Here is a 27,378-nt window from a genome sequence, read left to right on the forward strand (position 1 = left end):
TCTTACAAGGATAGCTTAAGCGAGCTAGGAGGGCCTTTCTCTCTGTTGCAGCGACAGAGGATGATAGACAACTTGTTAGAGATGTATAAGATTACGAGAGGCATAGATCGATTCAACAGCCAACATCTTTTCCCAAGGCAGTAATGGACAATAAAAGAGGATATTCGTTGAAAGTGAATGGTGGAAAATTTAGGAGATATGTTACAGAGAAATTTTGTGGGTGCCTGAAGTGAACTGACGAGGCTGGTGAGGGAGAACCATACATTAGGGCCATTTAAAAGACTTCTAGGCACGTAGAGTTACAGTAAGACAAACCGGAGTTATGAGCTGTGTTGGAGGGAAGGGTTAGATTGATCATGGAGTATGTTTGTATGTCAGCATAACATTATGGGCTGAAGGGCCCATACTGTGCTGTACTGTTCTACATTCCAAGTTAGTTCTGTGTTAAATTAAAACTTTGTACACTAAACCACAGAGATAACTTATACTTTTTGAATCCACAGAATTATACAGAGAGTACAGGGCTATAAAGAAAAGTAGAGAGAGTCTTCCTACAGAAAATCATCAAAACGTACACTCGGAATCTGTGAGTAAGCTCTCACAGGGCAGTAGCCAAGATGAGAAGAAAGAAAAGGTAAAGCTGGTTTTCCCAGTCGTATATCATGTCTGTGTTATTCTGTATCATTTTCTCATTTAGAATTACTCTCACTGAATGGACAGCAATGATGATCCTGATCCCTCTTTATCCAGATAAATGATGATTCATTATTGTAACTAAGTAGCAGGCTGGGCTATGAAAACTGACACAACAACAGTGGTTAATGTGAGCTACAGTGCCTATAAAAAATATTCCCACACCCCAGGAAATTTTCACGTTTTATTATTTATAGCATTGAATCACAGTGGATTTAATTTGGCTTTTTTTTTTGACACTGATCAACAGAAAACGACCCTTTCATGTCAAAGTGAAAACAGATCTCTACAAAGTGATCTAAATTAATTACAAATATAAAACACAAAATAATTGCAGAAGTATTCACTCTCTTCAAATCAGTATTTAACAGATGCACCTTTGGCATCAGTTACAGCCTTGAGTCTATGTGGCTAGGGCTGTATCAGCTTTGCACATCTGGACACCACAGTTTTTCCTCATTCTTCGTTACAGAACTGCTCAAGCTCTGTCAGATTGCAAGGGGATCGTGAGTGAACAGCCGTTTTGAAGTCCAGCCTCAATTTCTCAGTTGGATTAAGGTCTGGACTCTGACTTGGCCACTCCAGGACATTAATTCTGTTGTTTTTAAGCCAATCCTGTGTACATTTGGCTGTATGCTTGGGATCATTGTCTTGCTGGAAAATACATTTCCCAAGTCACAGACTGCATCAGGTTTTCCTCCAGGATTTCCCTGTATTTTGCTGCATTGATTTTACTCTCCACCTTGTCAAGGTTTCCAGGGGAAGCATCCCCACAAAGTATGATGCAGCCACCACCATGCTTCATGGTACAGATGGTGTGTTTTTGATGATGTGCAGTGTTTGGCTCAATTTTGGTTTTATCAGAACATAGAACCGCCTTCCAGCTGACTTCAGAGTCTCCCACATGCCTTCTGGCAAACTCTAGCCAAGACTTCATTTGAGTCTTTTTTTAACAGTGGCTTTCTCTTTACCACTCTCCCATAAAGCTGGGGCTGGTGAAGCACCTGGGCAACAGTTGTTGTATGCGCAGTCTCTCCCATCTCAGCCACTGAAGCTTGTAACTTCCCCGGAGTTGTCATAGGTCTCTTGATGGCCTCCCTCACTAGTCCCCTTCTTGCATGGTCACTCAGTTTTTGAGGACAGCCTGCTCTAGGCAGATTTACAGCTGTGCATTATTCTTTCCATTTCTTGATGATTGACTTAACTACTCCAAGGGATATTCAGTGTCTTGGAAATGTTCTTGTATCCATCTCCTGACTTGTGCTTTTCAATAACCTTTTCATAGAGTTGCTTGGAGAGTCCTTTTGTCTTCATGGTGTAGTTTTTGCCAGGATACTGACTCACCAGCAGTTGGACCTTCCAGATACAGGTGTATTTTTACTACAGTCAATTGAAACACCTTGATTGCACAATGTTCTCCAAAAACAGATCTCCATATAACTAATAATGTGACTTCTAAAACCAGTTTGTTGCACCAGTGATGATTTGGTGTGTCATTTTAGGGGGGGGGGGTGAATACTTATGCAATCAATTGTTTTGTGTTTTATATTTTTAACTAATTTAGATCACTTTGTAGAGATCTTTTTTCACTGACATGAAAGAGTCTTTTTCTGTTGATCAGTGTCAAAATAGCCAAATTAAATCTTGTGATTCAATTTTGTAAAACACCGAAACATGAAAACTTCCAAGGGATGGTGTGAAGTTTTATAGTCTCTTTAGTTTTTTCCTGGCTGCCCACCAGTTCTAAGAGCTGCTACAGCCGTGGATAGAAAATGAAAAAGGACGTGGAAACTTTAGGGAGGGTACAGAGGTGACATAAGTTCAAGTTTAATTGTCATTCAGTCATAGAACTGTAGAACATTACAGCACAGAAACAGGCCTTTTGGCCCTTCTTGGCTGTGCCGAACCATTTTCCTGCCTGGTCCCACTGACCTGCACCTGGCCCATATCCCTCCATGCACCTCTCATCCGTGTACCTGTCCACCTCTCCGGTGCTACAAGTCAATGTCTTGTAGCACTGGAGACCCGGGTTCAATACTGACCTCCGTGCTGTCTGAGTGAAGTTTATGGCTTTCCTTAGGGTGCTCCAGTTCCCTTCCACAGGAGGGTGAGTTACTCACTATAAAGTGCTTTTAATGTATAAATGTGATAGAACCTGGAGGGAGGAGCACAGGGACTTGAAGGAGAGTTTAAAGAGAAGGGGTTTTTGTGGGATTAGTGTAAATAGATGGCTGATGGTCACCATAGACTCATTGGGCTAAATGGCAGGTTCAGTGTTTCATCTTTATGACTATAGTCAGCTGATTCCAATTTCTAGACTGGTGGATCTACTGTCTGGGGATCACACCTGAATCGGCAGAACAATCTTGTTCAGGAGCATACGCTAAAGGAGCACATAACCATTGCCACATCAGCCCAGTATTATGGAATGAAACTGAAGGAGAAGCTTGGATCATCAGGAAAAGTAAGTCTTTTATTTCCTCTTTCTTGTTTTCCTTCTCATCCCCAGCTTCTTACAGTGATGTGATTTCATGATACCATCCTACGAGCCTTATCACAGCCCAATTGAGTTTACGGCAGCCACGTGTAAATTGTTAATAAAGATTAAAAGATTAATATAATTGTCAGATAAACAGTGAAGAATACAGTGAGATGTGTCGTTTTGTCAAATAGACGAGGATTGCGCTAGGGGTAGCTCATAAGGGTCACCATGTTTCCAGCACCAACATACTCCAACAACTTGCTAACCCTAACATTAGCCCTTAAGTGTTGAGACTGTGAGAGCGAATGTGTAAGCTCCTTATAGACAGTGGTGAGATCAAACCCTGATTGATGATTGCTGGCCCTGTAGTGTGATTATGCTGTTACGTACCCCATAACTGGGTGTCTGACCAGCAGAGAAAGAAGAATCCGTTGGAGTCTGGTGGTACCAAACTAAAGGTGTTTATTAGTAAACTACACAATACAATATCAAAAATGCAAATATACATATAGAACAAGTTAGCAGTAATAAACCTAAAAGTGTAGGAATAATAATAATCAATAATAAACAAGCTCTATCGATGTCTAGGGGTAAATGAATTGTCATAGGAAAGTATAGAGTTCAGTTTATAAATGCTGAGGTGGTTATGGTTGTTGTATTGATATCGTTGGAGAGAGAGAGAGCGAGATGTAACAGCAACAGCTGCGGCAGGCAAACCTTTTGTGGCTTTCTTAATCCGTCGTATCGTTGTGGCTATTCAGTTATGACCCCTCTGTTCTTCAGCTAGACCGTTCTTCTGTGGTGGACTCGTCACTCTGGCATGAGTGGACACACACACAAGTTCCCACCGGCCCTGCTGTAACACTGTGAGCTTTACAGACCGATCTCCTGGTTCGGTCTCCGAAGCCCCCACCTTTCTGTGGGTTCCCAACACTCAGTCAGTGTCCACTGGTGTGTCTGAAGGGTGTCTCTCCAGACCTGTCTTTTATCCCCACTCACAGGGTCTTAGCTATCCATCAACTCTGAATGACCGTGTCCATCAAATCAGGCCACTCCTGCTATCTCCTGAGGAATGTTAACGAGCAAAGTAAAGTCCTTGTAGTGGAAGGTAAATAATCCAGTAAGAGTCAAAATACAGTAAATTAACAGTCTCTCTCCCCCCTCTTATCTGTAGCAGATGTCCTTGCCTGTGTTTCATCTCTCTCTCTCATGAGCAGCATAGCAACAGCAATAGTTCGTAGTTCTCAGGAGAGGGGTTGGGAATGGTTAACTCTGCACCCCATTGACCATCAGGTCTGTTCATTACTCATAACAGTGCAGTCCACTATTTCACAATCTTAATAATGTGTTACAGCTGCCCTAATATGAAAATAAATCAGTAGGGTTGTTCCAAAAACACTTAGCCTTACTGAGATATATAAAATATAAGGAGGAAGTGGATGGGCTGGGAGTAATGCTGAGGCTTTATAAGGCATTGGTCAGATCACATCTGGTGTATTGTGAGCAGTTTTAGGTCCCTTATCTAAGAAAAGATGCGCATGAGAATTATTCTGGGTGGGAAAGGGTTAATATGAGCAATCTTTAAATGGCTCTGGGCCTATATTCACTGGAGTTTAAAAGGGGAACTTATTGAAACCTACAGAATATTGGGAAAGGCCAGAATGAGTGGATAGGAAGATGATGTTTCCAGTAGTGGAAGTGTCGGATTCTCAAGATGGCGCTCATGGAGTAAACCGCACTTAGGCTTTGCTCCAAAACTTTTACGTTTTTTTAGCCTATAAACACCCCTTAAACTTATTCTAAAGGGGTTAAATATACTGAATTCTTCTTTCTAAACTATTTGAATTATTCTCAACTTGCTGAAATGTCTAAAGCAAAAGAATCGAAACAGTCGAAAGACTTGGTACCTTTAGAAGCAGTTGCGAAGATTGTGGAAACTAAATTTGAAGAGATGCAGGAAAAATTATTCCTAAGGCTTTCGAAGTATGACGATCGTTTGAAATCACTCGAAGAAAAGTTTTTGGAACTTTCACTGGAATCACAAAAACAACAGGCAAGCATTTTGGCTCTTGAAGAAGCCGCTCGTAAGAAAGATCGTATGATTGAAAAGATACAAGAAGAGCAAACCTCGACTTCTCAACAGATGGATCGTTATAAAGTTAAAATTACGGATTTGGAAAATCGCTCTCGAAGGCAAAATCTCCGGTTAATTGGGATCCCGGAAGGATTTGAAAGCGGTGATCTTACCGTTTTCTTCTCTAAATTTCTAGTGGATGTCCTGGGCAAAGAGGTCCTGGATCCCTCCCCAATAATCGATCGAGCACATCGGGTAACAAGATTTTATGCAAGTTCAACTTCGAAACCGCGGCACATAATTTTGAGGATTCACTATCCTCATATCAAAGATCGCTTGATCCGTCTGGCTCGTAAAAAAGGTATGATTATCCATCAAAATTTCAAGTTTCGTATCTTGGAAGACTATAGCCCAGAAGTATTACGGGCTAGGCTGGCTTTCAGATCGGTTATGTCGAATTTCCACCAGAAAGGCTACAAGCAAGCGCTGTTATTCCCAGCACATCTGAGAGTCGCCCTGGATGATGGAACTGTTCGGCTGTTTAAATCGCCTGCGGATGCTCAAGGTTTCCTGGATCAATGACATTCTATTGGGCTGATCAGTGTAATTTAGCCTATAAATTTGGATCTATTATGGTTTGATATATGGGTCCTTTTTTTTTTATATGGCTTGCATATACTTTTTATATACGATTAAAGCTTTTTTTCTCTGCTAGGTTTATGCCGATTTTATAGTTTTTCATATTATTAATCTATTTGCGTTGAAAATGACCGATTAGGGTTTCTCTTTTGTTTTTCTTTTTTTTTAAATAAAAAACGATATACGCTTTCCTTTATACTTTTAACATCTGAATATTAAAACTGAGAGAGAGAAAAAAAAAATGGCGTTTCTTCTTCCCGACTGACTCCAGTGTTTGGAGCGTCATAACTGTTTTGATGTATTTGAAAGTTTGAAACTTTTATTTATTGTTTTAATTCTTTTCTTTTAACTTTTTTGTTTATATACATTTATAACACTAATTTTATATTTTAACTTTTGTAGTATTACCCTTTTTATAATGTGGGTTGTGTGTATTTTCTTAACTCTATTACGTTTGAGTTGCCGTCTTGAGACATGGGGGTAGTTTTAGTATTAGCTTGCTCGCTTGCCTTTTTTGGCTTTTTTCTTGGGGTTTCAAGGGTGGTGGGAGGGGGATTTTTCTTTCTTTTTTTGTTTTTTGCTTGCTTTTTGCTTAGTTTTATTTTTTGGGCGCATATGAAACTACAAAAATGGCTGCAGTGCTATGACTTCCGGTTTCCTTTTGAACTTACTTCCTTCTTCCGGGTTCATGAGTTCACTTTTCTTTCGAACTTATGTATTAACTATAATATATACTGTCATGATGGTTAAGACTATTAATTTCGTTTCTTGGAATACTAATGGTTTAAATCATCCGATCAAACGGAAAAAAGTATTCAATGTATTCCATAGAATGAATGCTAATGTTATCTTTATACAAGAGACTCATGTAAGGAAGATGGATAGTCAGCGCTTGTTTAGGTTCTGGAAGGGCCAACAATACCACTCAAATGTGCAAGCTAAAGTGAGAGGTGTGTCTATTTTTATAGACTCATCTACTGCTTTTATACATCATGAAACAATTTCAGATCCGCACGGTAGATTTTTGCTTATTACTGGTTTACTTTGTAATCAAAAAGTTCTTCTAGTTAATGTTTATGCTCCAAATACTGATTGTCCTGAATTTTTTAAATGTTTATTTACATCCTTTCCCAATTTGAATCAATATAGATTGATAATGGGCGGAGATTTTAATTGTTGTTTAAACCCTGTGATGGATAGGTCCAAGCCCATTCAAATTTTGCCGAACAAATCGGCTTCTCTTATTAATTCCTTTATGGTTGATTCAGCTATTTGTGAGATTTGGCGTTTTTTACACCCTAATGACAAAGAGTTTTCATATTTTTCCCATGTTTATCATAGTTATTCAAGAATTGATTACTTTTTCATTGATCAGCATTTACTTACAGATGTCATGGATTGTAAATATGACTCAATTACCATATCTGATCATGCACCTTTGAAGTTATCTATTAAGGTGACGGATTCATATATTAGTACGAAAAGTTGGAGGCTTAATCCTGTTCTTTTGCAGGACTCTGACTTTATTAGCTTTATTAAACAGCAAATTGATTTGTTTTTCTCAATAAATTCTACAGCAGAGATCTCTAGTGGAATTTTATGGGATACTTTTAAGGCATATATTCGTGGACAGATTATTTCATATTCTGCTGGAGTTAGGAAACGAACTAATTCCAAAATATCAACATTAGTTGATAAAATTAAGGCAATTGATAAGATCTACTCATCAACTCCTAGTAAAGAACTTTATAAAGAAAGAGTGGAACTCCAAATGGAACATAGTTTACTATTAACCTCCTCGATTGAAAGTCAGTTAATTAAATCGAAGGCTCAATTTTATACATATGGAGATAAGTCAGGTAAACTACTAGCTAATCAATTGAAAATTGCTTCAGATAAGCGACAAATTACTAGGATTCGTAAACAAGATGGTACTTTGACGATTGACCATAAAGAGATAAATAAAGCCTTTCAAGATTTTTATAATTCTTTATATCAATCAGAATGTACTAAGGACTCTTCTATTATGAATGAATTTTTAGGGAAATTGAATATTCCAAAAGTAACTGTTGAAGATAACGTATTTTTGGATACACCTATTACCGAGTCTGAAATAGAAAAGGCTATTTTTTCAATGAACTCGGGTAAAGCTTCAGGTCCAGATGGTTTTTCCGCAGAATTTTTTAAATCCTTTTCTTCTATACTTTCTCCTTGGCTTTGTAAAATTTTTAAAGATGCATTAAGTATAGGTAAATTACCACAATCTTTTTATGAAGCTTCTATTTCTTTAATTCTTAAAAAAGACAAAGACCCGACTGAATGTGCATCCTATCGTCCTATATCTTTGCTGAATACGGATTTTAAGATTTTTAGTAAAATTTTAGCTATTAGATTAGAAAATATATTACCTCGGATTATTTCTGAGGATCAGACCGGATTTATTAAAAATCGCTATTCATCTTTTAACATTAGAAAATTAATTAATATTGCTTATACCTCTACATCTAAAATTCCTGAATGTATTATCTCTTTGGATGCCGAAAAAGCATTTGATAGAGTCGAATGGTCATATTTATTCAATACATTGCAACATTTCAATTTTGGATCAAAATTTATATCATGGATTAAGTTAATATATCATAAACCTTTAGCTTCGGTTTTTACCAATAATCAAAAATCCCCTTTCTTTCAATTATTTCGCGGTACAAGACAAGGTTGTCCTTTGAGCCCTTTATTATTTGATATTGCTTTAGAACCTTTGGCTATAGCTATTCGTGAATCACCCAATATTTTAGGCATTACCCGTGGAGAGGCGATGTATAAGGTATCATTATATGCGGACGATTTATTATTATATATATCTGATCCTGAAAAATCTATTCCTGCTATTTCTTCTTTACTTGCTCAATTTAGTAATTTTTCTGGTTATAAATTGAATTTTAATAAGAGTGAACTTTTTCCATTAAATATGTATATTCCAATTTATAATCATGTACCATATAGAATCGTTACAGATTATTTTACCTATTTAGGTATTAAAATTACTAAAAAACATAAAGATTTGTTTAAAACTAATTTTTTCCCCTTAATAGACCAAATTAAGCAACTTGCTAATAGATGGTCCCCACTTTCTTTGTCTTTGGTAGGCAGAATTAACGCCATTAAGATGATGATATTACCTAAATTTCTATATTTATTTCAAGCATTACCAATTTTTATTCCTAAATCTTTTTTTGATATGGTTGACTCTAAAATATCTTCCTATTTGTGGCAGAACAAAAATCCTAGATTAGGTAAAAAATATTTACAGAAGTCAAAGAAAGAGGGCGGCTTGGCTTTACCAAACCTAAGATTTTACTACTGGGCAGTTAATATACGGTATTTGATATTTTGGACACAAGAATTGACTACAGTAGCTGGCCCACAATGGGTAAATTTGGAATGTAAATCTGTGCAAGATTTCTCATTGATCTCAATCTTAGGATCTTCACTTCCTTTTTCGTTACTCAAAATTAATAAACAGATAACTAATCCCATAGTTAAGTATACATTACGAATCTGGTTTCAATTTCGTAAATCTTTTGGCTTGAATAAGTTTATACTGTCAAGTCCTATAACATCTAATTATTTCTTTCGGCCATCATTTATAGATCAGGCTTTTTTCCTATGGAAAACAAAAGGTATAAAATGTTTTCGTGACCTGTATTTGGATGATAACATTATGTCCTTTGAACAGCTATCTAACAAATACAATTTACCTAAAACCCATTTTTTTAGATACTTACAAATTAGAAATTTTTTATATAATGAATTAAAGTCTTTTTCGAAAGAATGTCCACTGGACATTACAGAGAGAATTCTAACTCTTAATCCTTATCAAAAGGGTTTAGTAGCTATCATTTACAATATGATTATGAAGATACAGCCGGATATATCAGAAAAAATTAAGAAGGAATGGCAGGAAGAATTGCATTGCCCTATATCTACTGAGCAATGGGAAAAATTTTTATTATTGGTAAACTCATCCTCTATTTGTGCTAAACATGCTCTAATACAATTCAAGGTTGTACATAGAGCCCATATGTCTAAAAATAAAATTGCTCGATTTTATTCTTATGTTAATCCAACCTGTGATAGATGTCATTCTGATATTGCTACATTGACTCATATGTTTTGGTCTTGTCCTTGTTTACAAAGCTATTGGAAGGATATTTTTAATATCATTTCAAGAGTTTTAAATATTAATCTTCAACCACATCCTTTTACTGCAATTTTTGGTCTACCTATGATAGATAATATGTGTTTATCTGCTTCTTCTCAGCGAATGATTGCATTTGCTACACTATTGGCTAGAAGATCTATTTTATTGAACTGGAAAGAAATTAATCCTCCAACTGTATTTCAGTGGCTCTCTCAAACCATTTCCTGTTTGAGTTTAGAAAAAATTAGAAGTGTGGTCTTTAACTCCTCAGTTAAATTTGAGGAAACTTGGAGACCATTTATTCAACATTTTCATGTGAGTTAAATGGTCTGATCCTGAACCTTATTGCTACCATCCTGAATTGTATAAATGGAGGTTCGGAGTCATTGGCACTGCTGTGTGTACTTAACATTATACAATTGCCCATGTTAGTTTTTTTTTTATATATTGTTTTTTTTTCTTCTTCTTTTTGGGGGTTTTTTTTTGTGCTTTTTGTCTTAAATTCTTCATATTAATATTATAAGTTTGGGAGACTTTTTACATTGATAATATATAATTGATTATTAATGAATCTATTGTGTACTCTCAAATGTTTTTTTGTACTATATTTTACTTATGTTATGTTCTAAAAATCAATAAAAAGATTTAAAAAGAAAAGAAAGAAAGGAAGTGTCTAGGGCCAAAGGGCACAACCTCAGAATAGAAGGATGCCCCTTTAGAATAGAGATGAGGAGGAAGTTCTTTAGCCAGAGGTGTTGAACTGTGGAATTCATCGCCACAGATGGCTGTGGAGGCCAAGCTATTGGGAATATTTAAAGTGAATATTGGTAGGTCCTTAATTAGTAAGGTTATTGGGAGAAGGCAGGAGAAGGGGGTTGAAAGGGATGTTGGGTCAGCCATGATGGAATGGTGGAGCAGATTTGATGGGCCATATGGCCTGATTCTGCTCGTATGGCTTATGGTCTTCTGGCTATTTTTTTTCTTTGGAGGCTGATGAGTGACCTTTTTAGTGATTATAAGGAGCATCAATACGGTGAATAGCCACAGTCTTTTCCCCAGAGCTCGTGAGCTCCAGAACTATAGGCCGTAGGTTTAAGTTGAGATGGGAAAGATTTAAAAGGGACCCGAGGGATATTTTCACACACAGTTATGAGTGTGTGGAACAAGCTGCCAGAGGAGGTGACAGAGCTGTCAAATGAGTTAATAAAGCTGATAGGTAGTAGATGTAATTACAGCATTTAAAAATCATTTAGACAGGTTAATAAAAAGGAAAGGTTTGTAGGGATATGGGCCAAAGCACGCAAATGGGACTTGCTTGAAAACGTGGAGGGCTTGGATGAGTTGGGCCAAAGGGCCTGTTTCTGTGCTCTACAACTCTGACTTTAAATGTTACCTTTTGAAAGGAGAGGCCAGTCTCCCTACGTAAGTCAATAGCTCCAAGAAGACCTCGCATGCCCACAGAGATTAAGGACAACAAAATTGATCAGGTTGTTGGAACAGAAGCTGCCACATTTGAGGTGTCACCGAGTCTGCAGACTGCAAGCAAAGATTCTCCTGATGAGCCTGAAAAGCTTGAATTACTGCTCCCAGCCATGAAGATGATTGCTCCTTCAAAAATTCTCCTAACTCAGGCACAGTCCCCTCAGCCAGTGAATAAATTACGACAATTGCAGCAGAGTGTATCGAGAAGAATGTCCTCGCTTGACATTGACTGGTTAAACAGGTGCCAGGAGAGAACACAGCTGGATGCAGGGTTGCCCATTTCGTCACAAGCCAGTGGGAGAAACGATGGGGGGTGTTATCCTGTTTTGGGTCACAAGAAGACATCAGCCAACAGCAAGTCCCTTTTCTTAAGTGACTCCACAGCAGAAGCCAGTGACAAACCTCTGGACGTCAATGACAGTGATCAATTGGCTAATGGAGTGCACCAAAATGATGAATTTCCTGCAGTTAATAGACGATCAAATCCAGTGAGCTACTTTTCTACAGTTGTTGATGGTGCCGCAAAGTTACTGAGCAAAGACCCTTTCAAAGATGCCATTGACTCTGGGCCTCATGTAACTGGTCTTCAAAAACCTGCAGAATCAGGAAATGACTATTTAATGGATGCTGCTTCTCACCAAAGAAAGCTTCCTGAAGTGAAAATCCAAAAGCCAATAGAAAATGGGCTGGAGTGCCCATTAAACGACGATTCAGTGACCATGGGGCAGAGAACTTCTTATGCCCGAAATTGCCCCCAGGACATCAGTGACTCAGGCACTGAGTTAAAGGAGTTACAGACTGGCTGTGAGAGTGAACTGAACAATATAAAAACAAGGGGCAAAAAGAGACAGAGAACAGAGGCGAAACAGAGTGCTGGAGCTTGTCAGGGTGAGATCAAGAAAGGTAGAAGGACAGCCAAGCCTTCAGGCACTTGCTCAGCTCTGACAATAGAGAAGAGGCAAGCACTCAAAGCTGGTTCCAAGCCCGAGTCAGATGAAAGCTCTTGTGCCGAGGATGATGGCAAAAATAAACCAAAATCTGGGATTCCCCAGGAGAATCTTTTCGGGGACGTAGAAGAGGGGATCCTCCATTCAGAATCTCGAAGGAGCAATGCAGCAAGGTACGTAATAACACTGTGGCTTTGCACTGACACATCAGGAAACATGAAGGATATTTGTTGTGCTTTTTTTCTAATTATTCAAAGAAATAACGTCATAGTATGATTGTAGAGCAGCACACACACAAACTGTTGGAGGAAAAGAGTCGACGTTTTGGGTTGAGACTCTTAATCAGGAAAGGAAGGGGGCAGAAGCCAGATTAAGAAGGTTGGGGGGGGGGGGGGGAAGGAGAACATACTGGTAGGTGATAGGTGGGATGAGCTGAGGAGAAATTGGGTGTGATGGATGAAGTCAGAAGATGGGAGGTGTTAAAAGGCTGAAGAAGGAATCTGATTGGAGAGCAGAGTGATCCTGATGGAGAGCTTTGGCATGAAACATCAGATGTTTATTCTTCTCCTTAAATACTGCCTGATGTACTGAGTTCTTCCAGCATTTTGTGTGTGTTGCTCTGGATTTCCAGCATCTGCAGGATTTCTTGTACTTATATCACTTTTTTAAAATGCAACCAATTGTTTTACTGTGGTTGAGAGGAGTTGCAGTGGAAATGAATTGCAGGGTAGGGGATATTCATCTAATATTTATTTCCATCATTCCTGTCTGCAATTTTTGACTGGTTCAATCTGAAGTTAGCACACTTAAGGCAGTCCTGACGAAGGGTCTCAGCCAAAATGTCGGCTCTTTATTCCTTTCCACAGACACTGCCTGGCCTGCGGAGTTCCTCCGGCATATCGTGTGTGTTACATTTAAGGCCCCTTGGGGTTATTGAATCAGCTTTCTCCCATCAGATGTCATTAAACAAATTTCCAATATCACTGGCATTGGGTTACAAAGAGTTCTCAGAATAACTTGCTTCTCACTTGGATTTCTGGAAGCATTCACTGCATTTGTTAAAGACTTCATATGGCAAATCACAAAGGCAGAGGCAAGGCTATTCAGTGATGGAACATTTTGGTGTAAGAGCATGCACTGTGTAGAACAGTCTGTTCTTGAAGGCAATCTTTAATTTGTTCAACATCCTGCCTGGGGTAACAGAATCAGGTTTATTATAGAATATAGAACAGCACAGGACATTACAGCCCATGATGTTATGTCAACCCTTTAACCTACTCCAAGATCAATCTAACCCTGCCCTCCCACATAGACCTCAATTTTTCTGTCATCCATGTGTCTATCTAAGAGTCCCTTAAATGTCACTAATGTATCTGCCTCTACCACCACCCCAGGGAGGGCATTCCATGCACCCACTACTCTCTGTGGGGGAAGAAAAGAAGCTACCTTTCATATCCCCACATAGTTTCTTTCAGTCACCTTAAAATGACACCCCCTGGTATTAACCATAAGCACCTTGTAAAAAGTTGCTGGCTGTCCACTCTATTTATATCTCATAGAGGTATACATCACGGAATCAGGTCTTTTAGCCCATTGAGTCTACACTGACCATCTAACACCCATTTATACACTGAGGCTTCTGTTGGTCAGAGTTAAGCATGGATATTGCATCCTAGCTCTCTCGATATGCAAGCCTGGGCAGTGCGATATGGAGATCAAGTTGTTGCCCGTGTAGCAATCTCCCCCTCTCCACACATCTGAAGAACCCAGAGGAATGGCCGAGACCGATACAGTTTGGTACCAGCAGTATCGCAGGAGTTGCCAGTCAACATTGAACTCAATATAGGACTGTCTTAGGGACTCCAGCTCTGGATTTTTCCCTCGAGAGTTTACTTCCCAAAGCCCTCCCTATGAATGGGTATAGTCGCAAGGCAGCGGAGATTTGAGATCAGAGTTTTCCTATTCATAGATGAGCTGTCAACCACGGCTGATGAGCCTCATCTGCCTGAAACGACTGATCTTAGAGCACCAGTAACCCGCCTTTGCCCCTTCTCTTGTCAGTAGAAACAGTTCCGCCGGGCTTAGTAGCTAAGCCACATGTGAAGGCCAGGAGCTGGACTTGGTTGTCAGAGGCTATTTGAGGTGCACACCATTGGGAGCATTTAATAGGTAGTGGGAGCTTGTCCCTGTCACCACTCCTGGCTATTATCAAACTCAAAGAACCATTTATATTAAATCTTCTTTAATCCCAGAGGGTCCTCCAGGTGCAGGGTTTGACACAAAAATATTGACAGCTCCTTCCCATCCAACCCATCTCCCCCCACCCCCCCCCACCACATCCACAGATGTTACTTGACCTGCTGAGTTCCTCTAGTGGATTGTTCATATCTATCCTAATCCTATTTTTTAATTATTTTCCCAAATTCATTGATGTGTTCTTAGAATTGTCTGGATTCAAGTTACTGACATTTGTGACTTCCCTTATGAGAATAAAAATTAGGTCTGTTAAAAATACAGCCCTGGTGCCTTTAAGAAGGTTATTTTGGTGTTAATTTTGGAGGAAACAAGTGATTTGAATCCAGAAGATCTGACCAGTTCCTTGGATTAGATTTACTTGATGATTAAGGGATTATCTATGACCCACGTGAGTGAGGTTTCCCAGCACAGCTAAACCATTACTTTTTGTGCTTTGCTTCCTATAGAATGTTCAGTTCTATAGCAACACACACAAAATACTGGAGAGACTCAAATGGTCAGACAACATCTATGGAGGGGAATAAATAGTCGACATTTTTGGATGAGATCTTTCATCAGGACTGGAAAGGTGGAATATGAAGGTGGGGGAGGAACATAGGCTGATAGGTGATAAATGAGACCAGGTGAGGAGGAAGTTGGGTGGGTGGAGGAGGGGAGGAGAAACCAGCTTTATTCCTGAAATGTCAACTATTTATTTACCTCCATCGACACTGCCTGATCTGCTGGGTTTCTCCAGCATTTTTTTTCTGCATTGCTCAAGATTTCTAGCATCTGCAGATTATTTGTGTTTCTCATTTCTAGAGTGCCCTAGATTTTATGAACTTGTAGAACCATTAACATCAGTAGAAGGGAACAAGAGCATTGGTGATGAAATCTGTATCCTTTTGAGCTGATGGTTTCACAAGTAAGACATCATCCTGTGTTTCACTCAGTGGAAACTTGAAATCTAGATTCTGGAAGTATCTGACATAGTGTCAGTCAGCACAGTAGTGTAGTGGTTAGCATAACACTATTACAGCATTAGTGACCTGAGTTCAATACCAACTCGGGTCTGTATGCTCTCCCTGTGACCGCATGGGTTTCCTCCAGGTGCTCCGGTTTCCTCCCATATTTCAAACAAATACAAGTTAGTAGGCTAATTAGTCACATGGGTGTAATTCAGTGGCTCGGACCTGTTATTGTGCTGTATCTCTTTTTTTTAAAAAAAGTAGTGATACTAGCTTCAATGTTTTATCTTGAATGTTAACATACAACTGAATTATGAACAGGCATAACATTTTGCCCAATTTATGTTCCTGGAACCTAATTTTATGGTATTGTTTATGTTTATCCAGGGTCGCACCTAAAAAGGATGGAAACTTTGTGAAGATCAACTTAAAGAAGAAATCACACATCAGGGGTGGGGTGTTAAGAGGAGCATTTCTTCGCAAACAGGTACAGTGCTTTAGTGAGTGTTGAGGCAGAAGAGTTCAAAGTTCCAAATAAATTTCTTATCAAAGTACATCCTGCATACATCACCATATACATACTGTCCTGAGGTTCACTTTCTTGTGGGCATCCACGGTAAAATAAAGAATTACAATAGAGTCAGTGAAAAACTACATGCAAAGACTGCAAACAACCAATTGCATTAAAAGACACTGTGCAAGTACAATCAATCAATCAATCAGTCAACAAATAAATAAACAGTACTGAGAACATGAGTTGCAGAGTTCTTGAAATTGAGTCCATGGGTTGTGGAATCAGTATATTGTTTAATATGCACAAGTCAGATACTTTAGTAGGGTCTCGGCCCGAAACATCGACATCGCTTCTCCCTATAGATGCTGCCTAGCCTGCTGTGTTCTACCAGCATTTTGTGTGTGTTGTCGTTTGAATTTCCAGCATCTGCAGATTTCCTCGTGTTTGCTCTAGATACTTTAGTTGTTGTTTAATCTTGAAATGGCTCTTATGGATAATTTCTTTACATAAATTGGAAATAATACGATTTAGAAATGCATTTTTTGTTCTGCTTTTCTAGTTTGCAAGTCTAAAATGTTACTTTCCTTTGGAGAGCTGCAGAATACACTTAAACAAATAGTGTAACAGCTGCCTCATTGCACTAGACACTCTGGTTTAATCCTACCTTTGGTTCTGTCCATGTGGAGTTTGCAAGTTCTCCCTGTGACTGTTTAGGCTTCCTCTGGATACTCTGGTTTCCTTCCCATATTCCAAAGACTTGCAGGTTGGTGGGTTAATTGGCTGTTGTAAATTGCCCCTCGTGTGTATATGGCTGGCATTGTCCAAGGGAGCTTAGATGAGTTGTACAATTTAAAGGAAGTTGATGGACACGTGCAGAGATTAATAAATAGAACTCCATTAAATGGGTGACTGAAGGTCGGTGTGGACTTGATAAACACAAGAAGTTCTGCATAAAATGTTGGAGGAACTCAACAAGTCAGGCAGCATTTATAGAGGGGAATAAATAGTTGACATTTCAAGCCATGGCCCTTCATTAACACTGGAAAGGAATGGGACAGAAAGCAGAATGAGAAGCTGGGGTGGGTTGGAGGAGTACAAGCTGACAGGTGGTAGGTGAAGCCAGGTCGATGGGGAGGGGCATGAAGTGAGAAGCTGTGAGGTACAATGTGTGGCCTTGGATATTCCGTTCCCAGCTACATTCATCCTTCAGCCACAAATCATTGATGGCCACAATGTCATACCTGACAATCTGTAAAAGTGCAATAAGATCATCTACCTTATTTCTTATACTCCATGCATTGAGATAACACTTTGAGTACTGTACATGCTACCGTTTTTGACTCTGCATCCCTAATGCACTGACACTCACCCTGCAGACTTCAGTTTTGTCTTATCTCTGCCTGCCCTTCCTGACAGTGTGACTGCACGCTATCTTTGCTTTTTTACCATCCATCCTATCCTGTGTCCTTTCACACTGGTTCCCATCACCCTGCCAAATTAGTTTAAATCCTCCTGAACAGCTCTTTCAAACCTGCCCACTAAAATATTGGTCCCCCTCGGGTTCAGATGCAACCAGTTCCTTTTGTACAGGTCATAGCTCCCCCAGAACCTGAAGCCCTGCCCCCTGCACCAGCTTCTCAGCCACACATTTATCTACCAAATCATCCCGTTTCTACCCTCTCTGGCGTGTGACATGGGTAGCAATCCAGAAAATTGCTACCCTGGAGGCCCTGCTTCTCAGCTTTCTGCCTAGCCCTCCAAATTCTCTCTTCAGGACCTCTTTGTTTTTCCTTCCTAGGTTATTGGTACCAATCTGTACCAAGACATCTTGCCTGCTTTCTCTTCCCGTTCAAAATTCTGAGATCGTGATCTGAGACATCCCTGACCCTGGCACCTGGGGGGGCAACAACCATCCGGCTGTCCCATTCACATCCACATAATCTCCTGTCTGTTCCGCTGACTATTCAGTCCCCTATCACTACTGCTCCCCTCTTCTCTTTCTTTCCCTTCTGCACCACGGACTCATGCTCAGTGTCAGTGACCAGGTCTCTGTGGTATTCCCCTGGGCGGTCATCCCCCATAACTGTATCCAAAACAGCATACTTATTATTGAAAGGGAATGGCCAAAGGGGTCCTCTGCACTAATTTCCTATTCACCTTCCCATTCCTCTCCTGACCAGTCACCCAGCTACCTGCCTCCTGCAACTTAGGGGTGACTACTTCCCTGTAACTCCGAACAGTGCCGAAGATCATCCAGCTGCTGCTCCAGATCCCTAACATGGTCTTCAAGGAGCTGCAGCTGGATGCATTTCATGCAGATGTAGTCCCAACATCCAACATGAAGAACACACAATTGCCAATTTAACTATACTGGGTACCCCGACACTCCAAAGCTTCTTACTCTGCAGACTGAGCCACTGGAATGACACTCAACTACCGCGAAGCTTTCCTTTTATATGAGCGCCGGCAACCTGCGAGAAACCTCCTCGCTGTGCGCTGCTCCCTCCGCTGATTGGGTCGCTGGAATGATGGCGGTAAAGGGATGGAGATGAAGGAATCTGATAGGAGAGAGTGGATCATGCGAGAATGGGAAGGAGAAGGGGCATCAGGGGGTGGTGATAGGCAGGTGAGAAGAGATAAGAAGGGAGCCAGACTGTAGAATGGGGTAGCGGAGAAACACTACTGGAATTTTGAAAAATTGATACTCACTGCCAGGGTGGACTTGATCTATGCTCTTGTCTCCCTTTGCGTCCATACTGTTGTGCAGGACAGTGTTTTTTAAATGTCCCAATAGACTAATCGGGTCTGTCTTTCTATGGGTAAGGTGAGATTTGGTGAATTACATTATTGAAATATTGTATACAGCAGCTGTTAATCAGATACATAAATGATTGGCTTTAAATGAGCAAACATGAGGAAATCTGCAGATGCTGGAAATTCAAACAACAACACACACAAAATGCTGGTAGAACACAGCAGGCCAGGCAGCATCTATAGGGAAAAGCGCTGTCGACGTTTCGGGCCGAGACCCTTGGTCCTGTGTTCCACCAGCATTTTGTGTGTGTTGTTGTTTGGCTTTAAATGAACCGTTTTGCCATTTGTATCAGTCATAGAGAAATGCAGCACAGAAACAGCCCTTCTGCCCACTGAATCCATGCCGACAATCAGCCATCCAGTTACACTAATCAAGACCACACGACATCGGAGTAGAATTAGTTCATTTGGCTCATTGAGTCTGCTCTGCCATTCCATCTTGGTTGATTTATTATCCCTCACAACCCCATTCTCCTGCTTTCTCCCAGTAACTTCTAACACCCTGACTAATCAAAAACCTAACAACCTCTGTTTTAAATATACCCAGTGACTTGCCGTCCACAATCATCTGTGGCAATGAATTCCACAGATTCACCACCCTCTAGCTAAAGAAAGCCCTCCTCTGCTTTAAATATATTCCATTTAAGACCATAGGAGCAGAATTCTATGTGAGAGAGTTTTGTGTTCCTCTGTAATTCACCCACTAACACTTTGTGCATGCTGTGGACTTCCATAGGCCTGGAAGCAGAAATTTCAGATGAAAGGAGAACGTTTTGGTGGTGGCGGACGATTAAATCGGAATGGGGACACGTGTTTCCGCTGTGGAGCAACAGGCCATTGGGCAAAGGACTGCAGGGCTCAGGGTGGGTAGACGCACTGATTACATTTTTCCATTTTAGAATTTTTGACTTCGCTACGAGTACTAGATTCAAGATTGTTCCTTGTCATGCCTCAGTATACAAGTGTAGGGGAGAGCAAGTGATCATTACTGCAGATCCGATGCGGTCTAAAAACACAAAAAGCGTAAAGAACACAATTAAAATAACACAATACGTATAAAAGCAATGGTATAAAAACTACAATGTTCAAAGTAAATTTATTACGGAAGTAGATATATGTCACCAGATACAATCCTGAAGTTTGGTTTCTTCCAGACATACTCAGTAAATACAAAAACCATAATGAAATCAATGAAAGACCACAACCGCTTCACTGTCATTTCACCTGTGAGTCTGTAGAGGTAATTTACTGTGTTCACTGCCAAGACCCTTCCCTTTCTTCCATAGATGCTGCCTGACCTGCTGAGTTCCTCCAGTATTTTGTGTATGTTGCTTGAGATTTCCAGCATCTGCAGTATTTCTTGTGTCTCCATTATTTAAGGGGGTGTGGGAAGACCACAGTCTGCAGCAGGGATTCAAGGAAATGGCAGGAGGATGTAACAGACATTAAACATTGAGTGTATTTTACTCGATTCTGGAACTCCCCTCCCTGTTCCTGCTAATCCTCAGGTTTAGCTGCCAGGGGAAGGAGTGGAGGCATACAACGATTAAGAGGATTTTAGACAAGCACAAGAATAGGCAGAGAACAGAAGAATATGGATCATGTCTAGTCAGAGAACAATACAGCACTGATACAGGCCTCTCAGCCCAATCAGGACATGGTGACTACCCAGTTACTCCCAGTTTCTTGCATTCGGCCTGTAACCCTTCATGCTGCACCCCTCCTTGGACCTGTGCTGCTTAAGTAATTCTACTGTACCTCCCTCAATCACTTCCTTTGACAGCTCATTCCATATACTCACCACCCTCTGTGTAAATAAGAGCCCCTTTGACCACTTTTTAAATCTTTTCTCTTTCACTCTTAGTCTGCCCCCTAGTTTTGGTCTCCCCTACTCTGAGGAAAAGATTGTTACCATCACCTTATCAATGTCACCCTCATTCTCCTACCTTCCAAGACCCAGTTTGGCCATCCTCTCCATATAACTCAAGCCCTCTAGTCCTGGCAACATCCTCATAAATGTGAAGGCAGATGGGATTAGTTTAGTTTGGCATAATGGTTGGCACGGTCATCATGGGCCCAAGTGCCTGCTTTGGCGTAGTAATGTTCATAATATCATCAAAGGTGATCTGCAAAATATAAAATGGGATCTGATTCCTTCCAGCCTGGTACAGGGAGGAGGAAGAGGGATTGGTTAAAGAAACTGATTATCTGTTACTATTTTCCCCTTCTCCTTGCACCTCTTCCATTAGCCAGACTTGAATTCTGCCAAGCGACAGCAGTTAAAATGTGATCTAGTGTTTCTCCCTCGAAACCACTTGTTAATAAACATGTTGATTGTTCCTGTAACTTGTGTTGGTCCTATTTCACACACCAGTCGCCGATGAGGCGGCTCTTCTGGTGGTTAAGGGAATCAGAATCGGAATTATTATAACTGACATATGTTGTGATATGTTTTGTTTTGTGGTAGCAGTACAGTGGAAGACATAAGAATTTAAAATAAGCTACAATAAAAAATAAACAGCACAAAAGAGGAATAGCTAGGTAGTGTTCACTGATTGTTGAGTAACCGTAAGGCCTGATGAAGGGTGTTGGCCCGAAATGTCGACTGTTTATTCTTTTCCGTCGATGCTGCCTGACCTACTGAGTTCCTCCAGCATTTTGTGTGTGTTGCTTTGCATTTCCAGCATCTGCAGAATTTCTCGTGTTCCATTCAGTCATTTGATTGCAGAGAGGAGAAGCTGTTCCTAAAATATTGAGTGCGGGTCTTCTGGGTCTTGTATGTCCATGATGGTAGTGATAAGAAGAGGGGATGTGTCGGATGGTGAGGGTCTGTAATAATGGATGCCGCCTTGTTGAGGATGTTCTCGAAAGTGGGGAGGTGAATGACATTTCTGAATGAGAATCTAAATTTAATATTAACTTGTGCATAGTTTCATTTTGAGACTGCTTGTATTGAGTTGAGCACATGAGATTACGCAGATGTACTTTCACTTTGTCTGACACAAAAGGTGGAATTTCATGTTGGCCACTTATTTTAATTCTGCTTACCATTCTCATTTTAATACCGTAGATGTCGGATTATAAGCCACTACTTTTTTCCCACGCTTTGAACAGCTTTGAACACTGCAGCCTTTACTACGGTGCGGCTAATGCATGATTTTTTTTCATGCCGCCAAAAACATTTTGCCTCGTAACAGTAGACCAATAAAATTGATGAGTAGTTCACAGAGGTCCAATGAAATTGTACGATAAATCAAGCGCACTTTCACAATTAAATTATTGTAAATCAGTCATTTGTACTCACCCTCATCAACATGGAAAACACTCAAAGAAAAGCATTGTGCTGCCTTTATGGCAGTTATTTAGTTTATAATATTTTCGCTTAGTAATTCATTTGTTAGTATTTTCTAGTTGAATAAAGTATCTATCTATCTATTTGTTTTCTGTACATCCCGGGATACTATGACATCACATCCGGTTTCGCCGCGTCTTGTGGGAAATACCGGTTTGCGATAAACGGGAAGGTGGGGGGGAGCACATTAGCCGAGCACATTACCCGAGCGAAAACGCTGCTTTTAAGTTAAAGGTGATCAATAACTTTTCCTGGTAGGCTGCAGTATATATTTTTTTACGTCGTTAGGAGATATTGGAATGTTCGTGCACTGTTCAGTAAAAAAGTATATGCAACGTAATTTGTGTGTTACCGATACGTATGTATATTTAAAAGTAGCCGTGTTAGAGGCACGGTTCGAAAAAAAGCATTTGCAATATGTATTTGTTTATGTTACCATACGGATTTAATTAAAAGTTAAAAAATCCTCACGTGTAATATCTTTCTGTGTAAATATCTCATATTACAACGTGGGACACCTGCGGCCTAAAATCCGGTGCGGCTTGTACAAGTACAAAATTGATTTTCTTTCTAAAATTAGAGCCAGCGGCTTTTAATCAGGTGCGCTCTGTAGTGCGAAATCTACGGTATGTTGCTCCATGATCTCCTGTACTACCATGACGAGGCATTCTTAGGTTGGAAGAGCAACACCACCTATTCTGGCTGGGTTATCTCCAACCTGACAGCATGAACATCAGTTTCTGTAACTTCTGGTAATTTCTCATTTTTCCCCCTTCTCCCCTTTTTTCCCATTTCTCATTCTGGCTCCCTGTCACCCCCTTCCCTTCTCACCTGCCCGTCACTTCCCTCTGATGCCCCTCTTCCTTTCCTTTCTCCCATAGTCTACTAACTTGCTATCATATTCTATCTTCAGTCCTTTACCCTCCCGGCTTCTCACTTTCTCACCCCTCTCTCATCCATCACTTACCACCTTATACTCCTTCACCACCACCTTCTTATTCTGGTATCTTCCCTCTTCCTTTCCAGTTCTGTTGAAAAGTTTCGGCCTGAAACATTGTCAGTTTGTTTTTGCATAGATGCTACCTGACCTGCTGAGTCCCTCCAGCATTTTGTGAGCATTGCTCTGGATTGGGTTGAAAGTACCTTTGAATCTCCAGGCCAACATGGTTACAGCCGAATGACCTTAGTTACATCACTTGTTCCCTCAGGGCGTAACACTGGGTTGAGAGCAACATCCAAGGAGAAGGTGGAGACCTCCGAGGTACTGGATGAGGACAGTTCTCCGCTGCCAACTCTAGAGGAAGTGGCTCGTATGACATCCACAACAGAAGGTAAGAGTGCATTGCTATTCTTTTGTTCAGTAAAATGCCTTTTTTGTTAATTTGAATAAGCAATTATGAAGGAAAAGACGTAACAGCTTAGGAGACTACATTATAGCTGTGCATTGAATGGAAAGAGATGAACTAATTCACTGATATGAAAGTGGACCGCCTTGTTAGCATAATGCTTTACAACGCCAGTGGTGTGGTTTCAGTTCCTGCTGCTCTCTGTAAGCTGTCTGTACATACTCTCCATGACTGCCTGGGTTTCTCTGGGTGCTCTCAATCCTCCCACATTCCAAAGACGTATGGGTTCGGGTTAGTAAGTTTTGAGCGTGGTATGTTGATGCTGGAAGTGTGGCGACACTTGCAGACTGTCTCCAGCACGGTCCTCGGACTATGTTGTCCATTGACGCAAACAGCACATTTTATTGTATGTTTGGATGTATGGGTGACAAATAAAGCTAATTTTTAATCAGCTAACCGTTTATCAACGGCACACATTAATTGCTTATACTTGATGAAGTGTAAGGTTGGTTATCCTGTAAAAGACCATAAGACACAGGAGAAGAATTAGGCCATTTAGTCCATCAAGTCTGCTCAGCTATTTCATCATGGCTGATCCCAGATCCTACTCAACCCCACAGAACAGCCTTCACGCCATATCCTTTGATGCCCCGATCGATTGGAAACTATCAATTTCTGCATTAAATATACCTGTGGACTTGGCCTCCACTGCAGTCTGTAGCAGAGCATTCCACAGCTTCACTACTCACTGACTAAAAAAAAATTCCTTCTTACCTTTGTTCTAAAACAGGGGTGTCAAACTCATTTTAGGTCACGGGCCGGATTGAGCAAAATGCAGCTTCATGCGGGCCGGATCAGTCGGACGCGTGCGAACGCAGCTTTCGTTGCCTCCGTTTTTTCAGCCTGCTCTCATGTGTCTCAGTCTCTGCTATAACTACAAAGTGTTTCACTTTACAAATTCCATTTCTTATGAAGAAGACTGCCGAGCAAGACTGTCGAATAAACACTAAAAACCCTGAAAACCTGGTACCTGAATAAACTCAGCATTAGCCATATCATACGCCATAGGCGCTTCGATTACTGGGGCCAGCTTTAATAGTAATTAGATATTATCTCGCGGGCCAAAGATAATTCCACCGCGGGCCGGATTTGGCCCGCGGGCCTTGAGTTTGACATATATGTTCTAAAAGGTTGCTCCTCAATTTTGAGGCTGTGCCCTCGAGTTCTGGATAACCCCACCACAGGAAACATCCTCTCCACATCCACCCTATCTAGTCCTTTCAAGATGCCCCGCATTCTTCTGAAAAATGGTTGATATTTCTATTTAATCAAAAATCCAAGGTAGGTTCCATTTATGGAGAGGGCAGGTAAGCTTTGGTAATATTAATAAGATCCATTAGCTGTAGGAGCCGATCAGGCTATTTGACCTGTCAAGTCTGCTCTGCCATTCAATCATAGCTGATTTTTTTTTCAAATTCATTCTCATGCCTTCTCCCTGTATCACTTAACCACCTTACCAATCAAAAACCTATCAATCTCTGCCTTAATTACACCCAATGACTTGGTCTCCACAGCTGAAGAAATTCCTTTTCATTTTAGTCCCTTAATTTCAATGCTGTGCTCTCGGATCTTAGACTTTCATCCATCCTAATGGAAACAACTCCAGGACTTCCAGTATCTGCTAAGTATTTATTAAGATTCGTTTTATTTGTGACATGTACATCGAAACTGAAATGCATTATTTGTGTCAATGGCAAGCACAGTCTAAGGATAGTGCTGGGGACAGCCTGCCAGTGTTGCCATGCTTCTGGTGCCACAATCGTGTGCCCACAACTCACTAACCCTAACGTGGGATGAAACATACACTGTCATGGGGAGAACTTACAAACTCCTTACAGACTGACGGGAAATGAACTCTCATGGTGAACGCTGGTGCTGTAAAGTATTGTGCTAACCACTACGCTACTGTGCTGCCACAGTTTCCTAAGAAATAGGAGCAGGAGTAGGCCATCTGACCCATTGAGCCTGCTCCGCCATTCAATAAGATCATGGCTGATTTGACCATGGACTCATCTCCACCTGCCTGCCTTTTCCCCATAACCCTTAATTCCCCTACTATTCAAAAATCTATCCAAACTTGTCTTAAATATATTTACTGAGGCAGCCTGCTCTGCTTCATTGGGCAGAGAATTCCACAGATTCACCACTCTCTGGGAAAATCAGTTCCTCCTCATGTCCGGCCTAAATCTACTCCCGCAAATCCTGAGACTATGTCCCCTAGTTCTAGCCTCACTTATCCGTGGAAACAACTTTACTGCCTTTATCTTATCTATCCTTTTCATAATTTTATATGTTTCTATAAGATCTCCTCTCATTCTTCTGAATTCCAGCGAGTACAGTCCCAGACGACTCAATCTCTCCTCATAATCTAACCCCCTCATCTCTGGAATCAACCTAGTGAACCTCCTCCGCATCGCCCCTAAAGCCAGTATATCCTTCTTCAAGTAAGGAGACCAGAACTGCACACAGTACTCCAGGTGTGGCCTCACCAGTATCCGGTACAGATGCAGCATAACCTCTCTGCTCTTAAATTCAATTCCTCTAGCAATGAAGGCCAACATTCCATTTTCCTTTTTGAAAGCCTGCTGCACCTGTAAAACCAACCTTTTGTGATTCATGCATAAGCACTCCCAAGTCCCTCTGCACAGCAGCATGCTGCAATTTTTTACCGTTTATATAATAATCTGCTCTTTCATTTTTCCTTCCACGTGGATGACCTCACATTTACCAACATTGTACTCCATCTGCCAGACCCTTGCCCACTCACTTAACCTATCTATATCCCTCTGCAACCTCTCCCTGTCTTCTGCACTATTTGCTTTTCCACTCAATTTAGTATCATCAGCAGGTTTAGATACACTACACTTGGTCCCCTCCTCCAGATCGTTAATGTACAGTATATTGTGTACACTTGTGAGCCCAGCAACGACCCCTTGTGGCACACTGCTCATCACTGATTGCCACTCATGTATCCCAACTCTCTGTTTTCTCTTAGTTAACCAATCCTCTATCCATGCTAATACATCACCCCCAACTTTATGCATCCATAACTTCTGGATAAGTCTTCTATGTGGCACCTTATCGAATGCTTTCTGGAAATCCAAGTAAGTAACGTCCATCTGTTCCCCTCTATCCACTGCCCTCATTATATCCTCAAAGAACTCCCATAAGTTTGTTAACCAGGACCTGCCTTTGCTGAATCCATGCTTTGTCTGCCTGATGGATTCATTTCTTTCCAGGTGCCTCGCTATTTCTTTAATGATAACTTCAAGCATTTTCCCAACTACAGATGTTAAACGAACTGGCCTATAGTTACCTGCCTTTTACTTACATCCTTTTTAAACCATGGCGTGACATTCGCCATCTTCCAATCCACCAGGACATGCCCAGAGTCCAGAGAATTTTGGTAAATCATCACCAAAGGCTCTACTATAACTTCTGCCATTTCTTTCAGTAGTCTGGGATGCATTCTGTCACAACCAAAGGACTTGCCTATCTTCAGGCCCACAAGTTTGCAAACTTGTAGGCCTGAAGTTTCTATGAGGTTCCCTGTCATCCTTCTGAAAAGTGG

At 40.7% G+C, this 27,378-nt stretch overlaps 1 protein-coding gene across 2 annotated transcripts in view; it reads left to right on the forward strand.

Moving 5' to 3' along the window:
- recql4 (RecQ helicase-like 4) overlaps window positions 1-27,378 on the forward strand; it is a 102,290-nt gene that overhangs the window by 17,612 nt on the left and 57,300 nt on the right. The window contains exons 4-9 of one of the 2 annotated variants that reach the window (XM_073055083.1): window positions 504-634; window positions 3,011-3,157; window positions 11,493-12,691; window positions 16,109-16,208; window positions 19,786-19,912; window positions 23,610-23,732. In XM_073055083.1, coding sequence (XP_072911184.1) covers window positions 504-634; window positions 3,011-3,157; window positions 11,493-12,691; window positions 16,109-16,208; window positions 19,786-19,912; window positions 23,610-23,732 — 1,827 coding nt within the window. Of the gene's footprint in view, window positions 1-503; window positions 635-3,010; window positions 3,158-11,492; window positions 12,692-16,108; window positions 16,209-19,785; window positions 19,913-23,609; window positions 23,733-27,378 lie in introns of those variants that run through there. The other variant, XM_073055084.1, reaches the window with a different exon arrangement.

Source organism: Hemitrygon akajei, chromosome 8 (genome assembly GCF_048418815.1).
Source record: "Hemitrygon akajei chromosome 8, sHemAka1.3, whole genome shotgun sequence".
In the NCBI taxonomy this organism is placed as follows: Eukaryota; Metazoa; Chordata; class Chondrichthyes; order Myliobatiformes; family Dasyatidae; genus Hemitrygon; species Hemitrygon akajei.